This window comes from Acanthochromis polyacanthus, chromosome 1, assembly GCF_021347895.1.
Source record: "Acanthochromis polyacanthus isolate Apoly-LR-REF ecotype Palm Island chromosome 1, KAUST_Apoly_ChrSc, whole genome shotgun sequence".
NCBI lineage: Eukaryota > Metazoa > Chordata > Actinopteri > Pomacentridae > Acanthochromis > Acanthochromis polyacanthus.
The window spans coordinates 25,796,978-25,814,530 of NC_067113.1; the positions used below are offsets into that span (position 1 = coordinate 25,796,978).

The following is a 17,553-nucleotide window of genomic DNA, read 5'->3' on the forward strand; positions in this document are numbered from 1 at the left end:
CCTGCTTTAAAGCTGCCAGAGATAGAGCAGATATCTAATGAGGTTTTTATGTAAACATGACTTGCAAAATCAGAAGATCCCAAATGTAGCCACACAGGAGACTACAAGGGGAAAATGAGATGACTCATGTGAAAGCTTGCTTCACTCAGCCTGATAGGAGGCTCTATGACACAGTTTGGTAGTGTAACAAATAAGCAGATATGCTTTGTGGCCTTGTTAGTTGATCTGAAGACCAGCAAATGTGCAAGAAGATTGCACATTGTGCCCATTTTCCTTACAAATTTGATAGAATAGGTTAGTGGTGGTAAAAAAAAATACTCCACGGAAGGGTCAAGGGTTCACATTTTTTCCTTTAATTTGCAGTTTTTATGGAAAAAAGGATCTTCAAATGTCAGATTTTTTGCCCCTTAAGGGCTTTTTATCTGTATTGTATAATGTTGTGGTTCAGAATACATTTTGCTACCAAGTTAGTAATTTTAAGCAGCATTATAGTAGAATCAAAAGTATCCTAATCAAAAGACGCCATGTTTTACTTTATATGCCTGCAACAACCTCATAAAGTTTAAGGTGTCTCCAATCAGCCTTTACAACTAGATTCATTCACACAGTGTTCTCAGCCAGGACTACTTCAGGGCAGTACTAATAGGTTTTTGGTTGGCATTTTTTTCCCCTCTTTCAATCTCCACATGCAGAGCAGCTGAAAGTAGCATAAGTGAACTGTTTTGGCTGAATGAGGCCTTTTAAGGAGAGCATGAATCTCCTGGAAACAATCGGCGGCAAACAGTCATGTGGTCCATTAAGAAATGTTGTCTCAGTCTATTTTGTAATTGTTTTCACCCCTTTCGTTTATTTCAACAATGCACTGCTGTTTTACTGTGTCAAGTAGCTGCAGATGAAATCAGATAATTCATAACAAGCGGTTCAGGAGAACTTTCTCATCCAAATGCATGATTTTCCTCCTGATGTGCAGTTTATCCTTTTGCTGCAGATGAAAATAGCTCAGCAGCATCAGCTTAACAATGCAGGGAAAGTTTGGGTATGAGTGCAGTGCAGGTAGCAGAGCCTCAGCTTCTGAAAGTAAGATGAAAAAGACCCATTTTCTTTTCTTTCCTGCAATTGTGAGGTGATCTGAGAGAATGCTAGCTGATTAGCAGCCAAATGACCTGCCATTGTTAGGATTTCAGCATAGCCGTCTGTCACGGGGGAGTCATTCAATCAGAAGAATGTGACCCTGAATGATTCCTGGTGGTTCCTGTGCTTTCATTCCTTCACCTCTAACCCCTGCTCCATTGTCAACGTGAGGAAGTGAAAGTGCAGCTGAGGGAGTTCACAGCTCCTGCACATGGGCGACCCTCCCAAAAATCCAAAAACTTGCGCTAAAGCAGATAAAACACATTCAGATCTTCACACAGTCACAGTCAGGTTTAGAGCGGTAAGATTTATCTGAAAATGTTGTCGGATGTTAAAACAAGAATATCGGCGGAGGAAAAGAGGATTGTCTTTGCTTCCTTCGCTGATTAAAATCTCAAAATGCGGAACCGAAAGTTGATAAAAGGTTCCCGTGTTCCCTTAAGTGAGTCAATTCCCAGGCTCATTAGAAAGGAGTGGAGAAGGTGAGTGATATCTGAAGAGCGTTTGGCCTCCGGCATGGAAGATGACACCCTGAGAGACATGCCTGCCTACTGTCCCACAGCAAACAGGCATTTTAAAGTACATTTTCATCTATCTCTTTCCACTTGTTATTATTTCATCTTCTTAGGTCTAGTCAGCACGTGATCTTTGACCTCTGTCAGATGTATCAACACGCAGCAGGCCCAGACTAGTTTTAATCATCTGGCACTTCAAAGCCGAAAGGGCAGGCATTTGACTAAATATGTTTATTTTGCTTAAGCTTCAGCGACTGAGATGGGAGAGGCTGTGCATACAATGCTTTCTTTACCAGTTAAAGCTTTATGGGAGAGTGGCAATGAACACTGCTGTTGAAAAGTCCTCGTATTAACTCTTGACTAGAGTTCACCAGAAGGTAACTGGGAGACTGAGTTTACTTGAAGAAAGGTTATTTAATCTGATGAGACCAAAATTGAGCTTTTTGGCCATCAGAGCAGACTCTGTTTGGCAGTATCATGATGCCAGGATGCTTCTTGCCAGCATCTCAACTGTGATGCTTCCACTACCATGTTTCATAGTGGAGATGGTGTGCTTTGGATGATTCGCTGTCTGATGTCTGCCAACAGACTGGACTCTGTTTGGCAGACATCAGACACCAGACACTGCAGATCATACAAAACACACCATCTCCACTCTGAGGCATGGTGGTGGCAGCACCATGGCGCAGGGATGCTTCTTGGTAGCAGGACCTGGAAGGTTTGTAAATGCAGAGGGGAAAATGGATGCAGCGAAGTACAGAAAAATCCTGGATGAGAACAGGGAGATATTAGTTTTCCAACAAGACAATGACCCAAAGCTTGCAGCCAGAGCTATACAGAAATGTTGTAAAGAAAACAGTGTCTCAGCCTGAACGGTTTTGCTCAAACTCAGTTTCAACCCATTTTTCTTTGGGTCTCCAGATGCCCCAGACTGACTGAGACCTATTCACACAGACTCGATGTTATAATTGCAGCTAAAGGTGCTTCTGCTAAATACTAACTTGAATAGCGTGAATACTTCTGCATCCACTTGCTGTACAGTTTGTTTTTTTATTGACATTACTTTGTAGAAACCTGTTTTCACTTTGACATGAAAGAGTCTTTTTTTGGTGTGTGTAAATTATATAAAAGGCCAAATGGAATTGACCATGATTCAATGTTGAACAGCGCTAAAACTTACAAGGAGGGTGAACAGTTTATATACACTGTAGATAAAAAGGCCACACCCAGACAGGTGCCAATTACCTTGGCTTAGTATAATGACTGGAAATGGGGGAAGTCAACTCGCCTAACTTTGTCCAAAGGTCAAAATCTGTCAACAACACCTTTAAATCTTTATAATAATTAACATGTTACATCTTACTTGTGTGGTCTGTACTAAAACCTAGCAATTATAATTACATTGTTGAATAAATGTTGGCCATAAACCTGGTCAAAAAGGGGCTTGATTTAATAAAAATGCTGTGAACTTTAAAATCCTGAAACTGAAGCATATCTTTGGTTAACACCAAAATCTTTCCAACTGTGAGGAACACACAGCTGTGTTAAACTGTGAGAGAGTGACTCACAAGGAACTGTTCTCCAAGCCCCAAATCTGAAATCAGTTACACAAAGAATTGAAAGCAGAAAAGAGGAGGAAGAGCTGCTGCTTCTCTGCAAATCAAAGCAGTTTCCCTCTGAAGCAAAGGACTTGAATACCCAGAAGACGTATAATGGAATTAAGGGACGCTCCATCCACAGAGTTCTACCCTCCACTCCTCTTTTCACTCCCTGGAGGCTTCTCCTCCCAACGTTCCTCTCAGTAAAGTCTTGGAATCTCCCTAAATTCCCATCTGAGCACGACAGCTGCTCATTGTCTCACATATAAAACAAAGACTAGATCCGAAAAAGGCTTCAGCAACACAATGCGAGTAGGCAGTTGCCAATAACCTAGCTGGCGTGCCACTACAATGGCCTTTCCTTGATAAGAAACTACTGTATGTGAATGTATCGCATAGAAATGGAACCAAAGCACACAAGTTAACATTTAACTCATCTTTCCTTTATATAATCTATAACCTTTAAAATAAACCATTAATTACAATTCAGCTGAAAGTATTACCAAGTTGGTTATCACATTTTTAAAGTAAAGATGTGTTTCATGCTTTTCAAATATAGCAACACACTCTTTTAGAATTAGAGAGCCTCAAGGGACTCTGAGGATATTCAAGGAACTCTTGCTTGAAGGTTCCTACAACAAGTAACCTTTAACAGCTAATTTTAGAGAAGAGGGCACTTGAGAAACTGCAAATAATAAAAACGATGTTCCCGGAGAATTCTTTTGCAGAGTTAATTATAGTTCTAACTGATACTTTACAACTGCAGTTAGTTTTCTCATTAATTTTATTTTCAAAAACTTAGTGTTGTGTAACTGTATATGTTGCAAAATTTCAACATGCATATCATAATCAGTTTTCTTCATTTTACGATGAAGGAAGAATCACAAATATACTGACAAATAATATCAGGTTACAATAAATTGTAAAATTAGGGTAAAAATGTTTGAAATATTGCTAAATGCAAGTTCTCGTGACTGATATTGGGCAGATTAGGATCTAGTCTGAGCTTCTCCCTATAGATTGGGGTACAAATGAGTCTCAACAGTAATGCAAAGCACCCTATTGATTTCTTTCAAGTCTCTCCAATTGATTTAGAAACATCTCCAATATTGGCCAGTACATTTTTCTTAGGTTTGGGGTAGAAAAACACCCTTTGCAACAGTGATAATGAATTTACAGTGGATTTCCAAACCCCACAAAATGGTTCCTTGAAGAACTTTTCTGAGGGGTTCCTCAAGTTTGAACTCAAAAGCTTCCTTGACAGTGACAATGATGAGGAACCCCAAAAGGTTCCTCGAGGCTCTTCTACACTCAAGAAAAAATATAAACACAACACTTTTGTTTTTGCACCCATTTTTTTATGAGATGAACTCAAAGATCTAAACTCAAAGACGTGTACACAATTCTTGGAAGCTGAAAACGTCCCAGTTCTTGCATGGCCAGCATACTCTCTGTACATGTCACCCATTGAGCATGTTTGGGATGCTCTGGATCGGCGGCGTGTAAGACAGCGTGTACCAGTTCCCACCAATATCCAGCAACTTCGGACAGACATTGAAGAGGAGTGGACCCCCCCCCCCCCCCCCCCCTTTTTATTGTGAGCAGTCTAAGGCACACCTGCACTAATCATGGTGTCTAATCAGCATCTTGATATGGCACACCTGTGAGGTGGGATGGATTATCACTGCGAAGGAGAAGTGCTCACTATCACACATTTAGACAGATTTGTGAACAATATTTGAGAGAAATGGTGATATTGTGTATGTGGAAAAAGTTTTAGATCTTTGAGTTCATCTCATAAAAAATGGGAGCAAAAACAAAAGTGCGTTTATATCTTTGTTGAGTGTATATCTACGAGTGTAGTGTTCTGATCAGTAAATGTGGCAATATGTGGGGAAAAAAAATGTCTATACAGGTTAAAGTCTTGCATACAGAATTTAAAAATACTTTAAAAGCATCCAACTGTTTTTAGTTTTTTTTTTCCTGTTCTGTTGGGATAATTAGATTTATATCAGTGCATCATAATTTCTAAGCTGATAACATGTAGTTGTCTAGTTTCAAGCAAATTAAATTAGACAACTACAGTTGTCAGACAAATGGAATGTCCAAAAACTGCAGAAGTTGCCTCTTCTGGCAACTTCTGCAGTTTTGTTCAGGTTCATGTTGTTCTCCGTCCAACAGAGGGCGCCGTTGCATTGAAGCGGCAGGTTTTATTGACAGAAATGCCCTCTGCTCCACTGAAGGCCCTAGTTAATGAACAATTCCATGTATGATCATGAAACAGATTGAAAGCAGTGGCAGTTTTAAAGTCCATGCATTTGCTTTAACAGCAATGTCCACATGCAACGTGTCCTCAAACCCCACTGTTATTCATGACCTGAAGTTTCTATTTTACAAGCAGGTATGTGCTTCTGGAGTAGGGGGCCTTCCACTTGTGTATGTTTCTGACTAGCCATAGAGGAAAACCCTTTTTTCTAAGTTTATATGAATTTTTTTAATAGTTAGAGGAGCGTATGTAGACTACATTATTATCTACACGTATTTTCTTAATATGTCCAGCTCTTAAGGTAGCATATTTTAATGACCGTTAGTGATTAAAGACTTACTTGATGCATGGAGGTTCTGGAATACTTAAATGTAAAAAGCAATGTGTTCATGCACTCAGTTCTTTTTAAATTTAATTGTATTTCAACTTAAAGTTAAATATTCCCATGATTTTGAAAGAAACTTACAAGATGAGGTCAGTTTTTATCAGACATCTGTTGAATTCAAGCTACATTTTTATGCGTGACTCTCGAGGACTAGACTGTAAAATTTAAAATAAGACTACAGCATGAGTGTGCATATTTACGAGGCTGATATTGACCACAAGTTCTTGAACAATCAATAGTCAATCTACATGTCAAAAGGTAATCTGGGAAGTCTAATGTCGCTGATGAGGCACGCTTCAGTTTGACTGAAAGCTAAGACCTTCAAAAATACACCTATTTACAAAATACTGACACATCCTGAACATCACAGGCGGCAACAGTGTATCTGAAAGTGGATTGTGTTTATTTTTCTGAGCAAACAGAGCAAGTTGTTCTTCACGGGTTCTGTTCTTGACACCCAACACCAGTTCCCTCATAAATCCCAACTGCAAGGACATCTGTGACCAACATGACAACTTCAAAAGATGCAACAATTAGATTAGGGTGTAAAATGACATTATTGGAAGCCCTTGGATTCGTTTAATGTACACACAAGTTCAAAACACTGTGACTCATTATTCAGTGCTGATCCAGCAGAGCAGATAGAAGACAGTGGACAGCGACATACTCTTGCTTTTTGGAACTACTACTGACAATGTTCATACATTTATATCACAAAGCATTTCATTCGTAGAAAGCTAGGAGCAGACACAGTGTGAAAGCTAACTGGAATGAAACGAGGAGGAGATTTTTGTTGGTGATCCTCAAGAGCAAGCAGAAAAGATGTTGCCGCCTTGTGGTGCAAGAAACAGATACAGCTGTGCTTTGAGCTAAATTCTGATGCCAGCATGCTCATGATTAGATTACTTGTTAAGCAGAACCAACTCAGGCTTTAGCTTAACATGCTAACACATGATATTCAGCACAAAGTACAGCTGAGGCTGATGGGAATGTTATTAGCTTTGCATGTATTTAACCATAAACCAAACTACTGGACAAATTTAAGTTTTGACTTGACACTAGATGGAAAGATAAGGGATCATCGCGCCTGTTTAAAATTATTCTCATAGGAGAGCAAATATCTGCAAAATTGTTTGGAAATCAGTCCCAAATTTCTGGAGCGATTTCACTCCATACCACAAATGTCAATACTGTACTGAATATTGAACATTGATAAAAGTGTTGAAATAGCCTTGAATGCACTCAGTTTTATACATTTTATCACTGGTAGAATCTTAATTTGTGAGATGTTTTGACGACATTTAACATACTGATGTTACATCATAGTGCTATAAAAAGCTCAAACCACTGTGAACACAGGCTGGCGGCTCTGATCTATTCATGCTTTTATTTAAAAAGCAATGTTTAAAATAAATTACTCTTGGGACATTTATTGCTCATGTGTTCGTGGTCTGGACATGAATGAGTGTATTAATGTGGTGCCTCCCAGTGGAAGCAGCTGATTAATTTACCCATTCGTGGAAAGCTTGTGGCTGTAGAAGTACTTTAAAGCATTTCTCTTTATTAGCTGGTCCCAGTGTTAACTATGTTGATGTTGCCAGCAGGCTGCTTCTAAATTTCATAAAAAGTTCACATGGACTGAGTGTATACAGTAATATGCAGATACATGGAGGCCCTGAGCTGAGAAGTTACAGTTCTGAACATTTCCAAGCCCTTTAGCGAGTCACAAAACAAGGGCTAGTGCATTTGTATAAGTGAAACACACACACATACATGCATGCACCCAGTACTCAAACACACACGCTCTTATAAATTGTTCTGCAGCCAGTTGAGGTAACCCCTGAACATCCTCTTTCCTACATCAAACTCCATCGGCCACACAGTGAGACTGAAACCTCCATGGAAGCTGTCCTCGATGTGGTCGTTGGTGACCGTGACTCCTGCATCCTGTAAGCGGCGAGCGTACATTAGCCCATCATCCCTCAACACATCATACTCGCATGTTATCACGTATGCACGAGGGCATTTAGCTAACACCTCAGGTCCGGCCAGCAGAGGCGATGCCCGCACATCCAGCAGCCCCGGTACCTTCAGAGCCTCGTTTGATCCTTTCTCTGCAACGACAGGCCTGTGGTTCTTCTTGTATTTCTGAGCAAGGAGGGTAGTCCAGTCTGCTCGTGATCTCAGCTCTGGGGTGATAGCTGAGTGATGTGAGGCACTGTGGTTGTTCACCATGAGCTGAGGCAGCAGGGAGAGGTCAGCGCCGAGGTACTGCAGCCAAAATCGCACCATTAGAGTCCGGGGGAGGATTGGCATATGTTGGTTCTGTATGTAGGAGGGTGTGCTGAAATCCAGAGCCTGGAGCACTGGATAGATCAAAGCCTGGACGCTGAATTTCACACTCATGCTGTCATCTAGGGAAATCTGGGAAAATATAGACACAGATGGGGACTTACAGCGCCCTTAAAAAGTATTCACCTCCTTTGGAAGTTTTCCTTTTTTATTGCTCTTTAATCATTGAATCATGGTCAATATAGTTTGGCTTTTTTGCCAAAAATGTCCAAAAAGACTCTTTCATTTCAAAGTGAAAACTGATTTCTACACAGTAATCCCAGCTAATTAAAAATCAATGGTTTCATTGATGTTCACATCCTTAAATTTGAGTGTGACAAATTATTCAACATGGGTCCTGCCATCACACAGTTGGTGGAATGGAGATACTCTAAGGTCAGTGAATGTGTCTCAAGTGATTGCAGTATAAAGACACCTGTATCTGGAAGGTCTAGTCACTGGTGAATCAGTATTCCTGGTTATAACTACACCATGAAGACAAAAGAACACTCCAGGCAGCTATGTGAAAAGATAATTGAAGCACAAATCAGGGAACAGATACAAGAAAATAATGGCACTTACGTAAATCTGCCTAGAGAAGACTGTCATTAAAAATCGCAAAAAGAGAGACTATTGAGGGAGGCCACCAAAGCACCTATGACGGCCTCTAAGAAGTTGCAAGCTGTAACGGCTGGTATGGGGGAAATTTTCTGAGAGACTTGCAAAGAGAAAGCAACTGTTGCAAATATCTGAACTAGTCATGAGGCATGCAAGAGAATCGACAGAATTTTCTTTGGTCTGATGAGAACAAACTTGAACTTTCAAGTTTAGACACTACATTTGCTGGACACCAAACGCTGCATTTCATCACAAACACACCATCCCCACTGGGAAGCATGGTGGTGGCAGCATCATGATGTTGAGGTGCTTTTTTTGCAACAAGCTCTGGAAGTCTTGTGAAGGTAGATGGTAAAATGAATGCACCAAAGGAGAAAGACGATCCTTGCAGTCTGCAAGGGAACTGTAACTTCAGAGAAGACAATAACCCAAAGCATAAAGCCAAAGCCAACACAGAACAGGTTTAAAGACAACAAGGGAAATGTTTGAGTGAATACTTTTGAAATCACTAATTTTACATTTTCTAATTTTACTTAAATGACAGTGCTTTGTCGAAATCTCTTTTTATTGCAAATTCTTCAAAAAAGTCTAATTTTATGGAGCACAATTCCATGCTGAAAAGCAATAACGAGGGAACATCTCCAAGGTGGGGGAATATGTTTTATATTTCCACTGTCACACACACATTAAAGGTGGATTGTGTACGTACCGCCTGAGCGACTGCAGCAGCCAGGTTTCCTCCAGCACTGTCTCCTGCCACCGCTACACGTTCAGGGTCAATCGCATACTTGGCAAGAACCTCTGGAGACAGGAAGTGTTTGGCAGCAGCGAGGCAGTCTAAATACGGCACTGGAAAGTGCACCTCTGGATACAGACGATATCTACATACAAAGAGGTCTCAAATGCTAATTTACTGGAGGCTTGGAGAGCTTTGGAGCATGTGATTGCAAGTAAGCTTTCTATAATTAATGGGGCATTCTACTGATTTCACACACAAGAAGAGATTACTTGTCACAAGGGGAGTTATTCTGCCTGTGTAGACAGACACTTTATATTATATTAAATGGATATAAAGGGAGCTTTTGAAAAACAGCGTTAATACACAAATACATTTTTCTTGAAGGGCGCATCTGTTTCATTAGTCAGTGACTGTAAATAAATAGCATAGTGTCGCAAGTGGAGACACACTTACTCAACAGAGACCACAACGGTGTTGAGCTCATCTGAAACGATCCGGCTGTTGGCATCATATGAGCCTTTCTCTGAGGATGAGGATGGAAAAGAAAAAGGTTTCTTGATTTATAAATTTATTTGAAACTTGAGTGAAGTCACTACACAAACTCATCTTGTTAAATCTGGAAAAAATCACCCTATTCCAAGCAGAAAATATAAAATATCACATACAGTAAAGAATCAAAATACTATGGATCTGCATGTGTTGGATGGTTCAACTTAAGCAACGATAGTTCCACTCACAGCTGATTTACAATGTACAAAAACAAAACTTGTACCTGAAGTGCAAAGAAAGGTGTAGGTGCTTTGACTGAAATGATTTGCTAACTGAGGTTAATACTTGAACACAGCAGTCGTGTCTGTACTCACTGCCGCTGCCGAGGGCCCAGCCACCTCCATGGAAGTACATCAGCCCTCGTCTCAGATGACCCTCTCCTCCAGCCGGAGGCTCATAAAGCCGCACCGGGATGCCGACGAAGTCGATATCGCTAACTTTCACTCCTGGGATGACCACACTGTCGGATTCGGAGCTACTGAACCCCTTTATCGTGCCCTCGAACACCGCCATGGAGCCCCTGATAGATGTGATGTAGTGGTCGATGCCCAGCCAGTGTTTCAAAGAGGCCTGGAGATGAAGAGAAGAAAGGGAGGGAGAGGAAATTAAAGTCAGAAATGAGAGACTGAAGATGTGGAGTGAAAGGCTAAGACAACATGTATTCATCTCTTGGTGAACTGGTCAACTGTCTCACCCAGTCACCTCTGTCCTCCTGCACTGTGTCTTACTGACAGATCTGACCTTTCCCCCTCTCAGACTGTCACAATGTTCAGCCAAGGCCAGGACACACAGCTGCTTGGCACAAGTGGGAGTCTCGATCCAGGCAGATGCACTGAAACATGTTGTTTTCAAAGTCAGGATTAAGATTAGCCTCCATGATTCTTTCTGCAGGAATTTCTGTGTGAACTGCAAAATTAGAGAAAGCTGGAAAGATTTAAGTAAACTTCCTTATCCAGCTACAGCATTTAAACTAAACCGAGCCACTAAGCACTTTATGCATGATTTTTTTTTCGATTGGAACACTTTTTTAACACTTTGTTTTAGGTATTTTGTGTTAACTGCGTGTCTTTTTGTTAACTTTTCTTTCCAACCTGATTAAAAATAAGATTTAGTACATGTCCTTATGCCACTTCTGTGTTCTTGGTCAGCATAGGATAATTCCAATTGACAATAAAGTCCAGTATTGCATTGTTTGCATTCTGTTCCTTTATTCAGAACAGTACATTTATCATACATGGAGGTTTAAGTGCAGCAGCAGAAAATTAAAGATCTCAACTGATATCATTTTAGCCTCTTCTTCTTCTGCAAAACTAAATGCTGTAGACTGTTGTAGATGTAGCGAAAGAACTCTTTTAAGCCCAAATGCATGATTCTGGATGCTAGCTGATGGCAAACCAGTCTACCTGTAGGACTTTATTTAAGAAAATGCATTCACTAGGATTGTTTGTTTAGCAAATCAGTTCAATCTTATCTCAATTCATTTTCTCCACCGGATTTCTTGAAAGTAGATCAAACAAAACATGACTAGTCCTGATTAGGAGAAACAGGATCTTCTAGAAGCCACACATTAATCTCAGCCTGTGTGGCAATAAGGGACTAATATCGCCTCTCTTCATCGACAATTTCAAAATGTAGAGCAAAGGTGAGGGTGAGGAGTTCGTTGTCCTCACAGTGTAGGAAAAGGGACTCGTTATCCTGCTTTTCCACTTCTTACAGCGGTCATTTCAAAATCACTCTCTCAAATGACTAAATAACCTCTTTCACAGAGTCTGTACATCTTGCTTTGCCGTGAAATGATATCTTCTGATACAAGCATGAAAAAAATCCCCTCTAATCTAGTACAGTACAGCATTGTAGACTACACACAGCCTGAATCCATGACCGCATGTGATGTTCAGATTTTTGATAATGTGGGTCTGTGTGTCACTTACAGTTTGTTCTGAAAGACATTGCTGCACATGAACACACTGTAAAATCAAATTCACGTCCAACTGAGCCTTAACAACAAAACACTGTGGGGTTAATTCAGCAAAAGGTTTAAGCGGGAAGGACCAAAGTCCAAGTGTTTGAGTGTTGCTCTGCTGCACCTTAGGAGTTTCTGCATTTTATCAGTGCCGTTATTACCCAACCCATTAATGCAATAGTGACTCAACATGCATCTGCCTATAATGAAACCCATTCACACTTCATTGCATTTAGGTGAAATATTGCACAGAAGAAAGTGAAGATATATATTTTTTTGATGATCATCCTCTTCTTTTTGATGCAGCAGAATCTATTTCCAGTGCATAAAATCTGTCCTCTCTCACCAGGTGCATGGCTGTCCTGAAGCTAGCATCCAGAATCATCAACTTCCACTGCTCCTGGATGGCATCAGGCAGCGGGGTGTAGATGTAATAAGCCAGAGCCACCGTGAACACCACAGTGACTACGATTGGCATCAGCCTCATCTTGATTCTGGCAGCTTCAGGATCTTCAGTGAGTCGCAGGCAGCATTCAAGATCCAAACAGGCTCTGATGTCCGCAGCTGTCACTTTCTCATCTGTCAGTGGAGCTCTGAATGGGGCTGGTGAGGCAGAGATGTGCACTAATGCCTGGAATAAAGCACTTCCACGGAGGAATTTCAAAATAAAAGCTTAATTTTTTCTACTATATAATATAAGACGCAATTTAATTTTAAGATAATAAAATGCAGCATGTTATGAATGAAGTTATATTTTTTATGCAACCTTAGAGTCAATAAAGTGAAATCAGTGATAAAATCAGAAAATTTATTGATGTCAGGTCATCAACGAATATCAGCTATACTAGAATTCTATATGAGCACAAATTTAAACTATATTTATTGCACTTTTTTCTAAAAAAAAATCACATTTTAATGTCTTTTTTCAAGATTAACGCTTTTATTTTGAAGGCTGAGTGGGGAAAAAACGACTGGGCTTCTGGGAATTGGAGTCGTTTTGTCACAGCTGTATTCACTGCAAAGTTGTATTACACATATGTGACCACGGAGGGGCACAATAGAGCTGCAGACTGCAGGTAGATTTGAACACATTAAACGATACAGTAGCATTAATATTATTGCATTTCTTTCATTTGGATGGAATTAAAATAAACAAAACATCAATTCTGATTTATGCACATCTTCTCATGTGAGATAAGAGCGTACAATCTAACAGGGAAGTGCAGCAAAAACAAGTGAATGTTCCCTGTTAATGCATAATTTCTTGATTTAAGTGCATTCACTTTTATCCAACTATGACATTTTTGAACATTAATCAGTTTCCTAACAATTGTAGGGGTTGATAACAACAATTAATGCAATGACAAAGTAAATAACAGAAAATAAAATGTAGAAATGCTGTTAGAGGATGTTTTATGAAAGCTTTTGTGCATAATGGGCACAGTCTGAGATGAAGTCATGATCCATCCATGATTCAGTGCATTTGGCAAATTCAATTGCACTTATCTCACTGACTTTGATGCCTTTTCATGTTTTGACATCAATACCGGGACTGAAGTCTCACTGGAAGGCCTCGGTGCTGCAAGTTCCTGGCAAGAGATACGGCAGCATTGATTTCTCTGCAGTGCCATCTTACTTTTTCCATCTGTTTTTGGATAAAAAGCTGTTTTTCTTTTGAGGCTGAGGCGAGGCGCCTTTACACTGGGTCAGTATCTGCCGAAAAATCAATCGCAGTGATGATTTGGTGCAGGAGACATGAGGGGGAAAAAACAGGATTCATGAACTCAAGGTCTCCAGCAAGAATCCAAAAGAAGGATGCTGCAGTTACCTGGTATGTATTTGAGGCCAGTGGGACACTTCATGACTGATTTTCAAGCTTGACAGCAGATGCAACAGTGCACACAGGCCCTCTTCTCCCACACTTTCCCTCTCTGTGTGCTATTTATCTCCCGGTTTCTTCTCATGCTTTAACTTTTAAATGACCACTGTCTGTCCCTGGCGGCCTCATGAGAGAATGTAAACAAACACGAGACCTGATGAGGATCTGACCCCTGCGCTGGGATGATTTTCCAAAACATAGTAGCTGGACCACCAGACCGAGTCAGATTAGCCTCTTGGAAGAGCAGAGTGGAGTTGTCAGGAGATAAGATGGCTGTCGAAGATCATGCTGATGTATTTAATTGAAAAACGCTAAGTACAGTAAAAGGAATCTGCCTCCGATCTCCTTTGAAGCTCACAAATTAACACGTTGTCACATGGAAGTGTGAAAATGACATGACGTGGTTTCATTCATTCAATAGCCTCTCATCCTGTCTAGGTTTGACCTCCTTTTGACCTTTCACTTTCATATTTTTAGCACACAGTCTCACTGGTGCATTGTGATATTACATCCTAAAACAAAGCATTATATGTCTTTTTCAACTTTGCAAACTGAACAATGTAACTCCAGTGCATAGCTAGAAGAAGAAATGCATGAAGCTTGTGACATCCTAAGAATACGAACGAACAGCAGAAGGTGAACCGTGCTTCAGAACTGCTTGCTTTTTTCTGCTGTGGTCATCTGCAACCTCTTACAGTCCAGTTCCCACCGCAACTACAGTTACTGGTGACGCACCGAACTGCACACTTTCTGCAGTCATCTTGAAATCCTAAATCCTCCGCGGGGTCCAGTGTTGCGCATTCAAAAGATCACTTTAAGTCCGATGCCATACTTGCTCACTTTCCAAAAATCCCACTGCATGTGCGCATCAGCAGAAAGCTTAAATTGTAAATGTGATATATGTGCTTCCGAGGCTGTGTGTTTGTGTGTGTGTGTATGTGTGTTGTAAAGAGTGTGCAATAAAATTCCCTCTTCCTGCCCCCGTCCCTCCCTCCTGTGTGTTGGCCTGGCGTCTCCCTCCAGTCTGTGGTATGGAGGGCAGGGAGAGGGCCCCTCTCTCATGTCGCTGACTGGAATTACACTTATAGCTATTTAACATGACTAAAAGCATGAGGCAGAAATGAAGGTTTTCCATTTCAGGCGGCCTCTGTCCTGATTCTGCCCTTACAACACCTTGAATTAACTCTTCTGTATCTTTTATTCTTATCTTGGACTCAAATGGAGTTGAAAAAGACCCAAATAACGCTCGTAGAAATCACAGAATACAAGCCAGTTACGGCCATGTGCTTTAACAGTCGTCTCTTCATTACTCTTTATTGTTATACGCTAAAGCCCTCCTGCAAACACAATTTGCATTATGTTGATGTGGCTGATGTGCATGTGAAACCAGGAATGTAGCGCCCTTAATGTGTCATTTAAACTGGGATGCTGCAGGCTCTCGATGACTGATGAGGGATGAATGAAATGCATGCACATGTGTAGAATGTGTTTCTCTTTTTGTGTCAGTTTGCCACAGAGACACAAAGGCATCGTAAATTCTCCCTGCAGTGCACTTGAACGTACACCGCCCAGCTGTGTCTGGGTAAAATACTATAAACAAGCGTTTTCATTCTGAGAAAGCACAGCGGATTGTGTCTTTTCACACCGAATTTGCACGGAGCTTTCATATCCTCTGATCCAAATTCCTCAGTTTTAGGTTCCGGCTGAAGCGACGTCGCGCTGTCATGACTGGGACATTTGAATATAACTAAGTCAGTATATATCTGTAAAAGGCCAGTTTGGATGATTAATAGGACAGAATATTACCCAATATCCTTTGTAGTTTCATAATTCTGCAGCTCCATGTTATGGATAACCTGCCACCAGTCTAAGATTTGCAGCAACTTGACTCCAGTTGAGTCAACAGCAGGATGACGTGCCACATGATACATGATAAACGTAAGCTATGACAGCTGCTCCTTTTGGTAAAAGAGGAAACTACCAGTCATCTCCTTAGCCTACAGGAACTGAGTGTAACACTGCAAAAGTGTTTTCTATATTCTCATGAGAGCAGGAAAGAGAGGATTAACAAACTCAACAGCTGAGTTGAGTCGAGATGAGATCAGATAAGCTAAGTTATGTTAAAATAAGTTGAAGTTAAGTTAAGCTAGGTTAAGATAGTTAAAAGAAGTTAAAGTCAAGTTAAGGTAAGAAAATAATAACTATATAGCACTTTCAAATCAAAGTGCTTTACAGAGCAAGCAACAGATAAAATATAATAAAATGATGATGGATAAAAATAATGGCTAAGAAGACACAATAGCAACAATAGCAACTATAAAACTGATAAGAACAATATCTAAAAAGACACAGCACCTCACAGTTAGGATTCATATACAGCAGAGAATAAGCAGGTCTTTAGCTGTGCTTTGAACACCTCCACTGAGCAGGCTTGCCCAATGTCAGACAAGATAAGATAAGATAAGAGCAACATCTTCACTGTTCTGAAACAGCTCAGCCGTCTTCAGTTAGCACATACCTAACTGTGCCAGTTTCTTAACGTTATAAAGCAGGAATGTCCATAAAGTCGGGCAAAGGGCAGAATCTGGGAATCAAAGGAAACGCTACCATCTTCTTTTGAAGCATAGGATGTGTGATGAGTCGAACTGAAAGTATCTGAAACAACAATTGATTTGAATCTGCTTTAAAATCCTTTTCTTTGCAATTTATTATTCATTTAAGTGATTATTTCAAACACAAAAGGATACAATGCATTGTGCAACTGGACACGTACACCTCCACACAGTGACAATAATGAATTGCGGTATTCAGGAATGTCATGGACAAGAGGCCAGTTGGTGCTTCAGCTGCAACACAGACTCTATTTCTGAAATGACAAACAACAACCTGTTGTTATTCCGTCCCCCTGCGAAGCAAGGTGTCATGTCTGAGACAAAGGCAACAAAAGCAGACTCATTTACCTATATATTTTTCTGTTCTGGATGGCATGCTGTTGTGGATGCGAGGCGTTCAAGTACACTGTGTCCTTAATTGGCTGAATAACTGGCAATTTGCTCTACTGGTGACAAAACATCTAAAGGATGTGGATTTCTTTCGTTTTTAAGTCTTTGTCTTTTTCACAGCACTTGGCTGGAGTTTTCAGATGAATGTACAACAACAGCGTGAGAAAAAGAAAGACCTTTGACACTGATTGTTCTGCCACATGTGTTTCAAACAGTTTACTGTCCCTGAGAGGTGCAATCGCTTTCACAACGCGAAACTTCGTAAGCGAGGATACAAAACAGAGCGGATAATGAAGAAATCTCTTAGTTTGAATGTACAAAATCAGCTATTAACCAACGTACAATGTGGTTTTCTGAGCTCAAGTAGGAAGAAAATGTGTAAGTGTAGACGCACATTTGTCAGAGAAAATCAGTTTTTTCTAAGTCCCTTCTGCTTTGTGTTTTCTTAGTCATAGTGCAAAGGCCAGCAAACAGCAACATGAGATTCTGGATTAAATGCCCACACAAAACAGCCACGGGCAAAGACAGACTCTGACTAATGATGACAGGAAGAATGAATTAAACTCTTGGTTTACTG

At 40.4% G+C, this 17,553-nt stretch overlaps 1 protein-coding gene across 1 annotated transcript; it reads right to left on the bottom strand.

The window, feature by feature from the left end:
- Nucleotides 1-6,277: 6,277 nt before the first annotated feature.
- On the bottom strand, nt 6,278-12,729 carry LOC110972661 (neutral cholesterol ester hydrolase 1-like). The gene is made up of 5 exons (XM_022223024.2): nt 12,442-12,729; nt 10,447-10,702; nt 10,037-10,106; nt 9,554-9,725; nt 6,278-8,319 (listed from the first exon to the last, which is right to left on the bottom strand). Exons 1-5 carry the CDS (start codon nt 12,580-12,582, stop codon nt 7,702-7,704), a joined length of 1,257 nt encoding a protein of 418 aa, XP_022078716.2. The 5' UTR covers nt 12,583-12,729; the 3' UTR covers nt 6,278-7,701.
- Nucleotides 12,730-17,553: the final 4,824 nt, after the last annotated feature.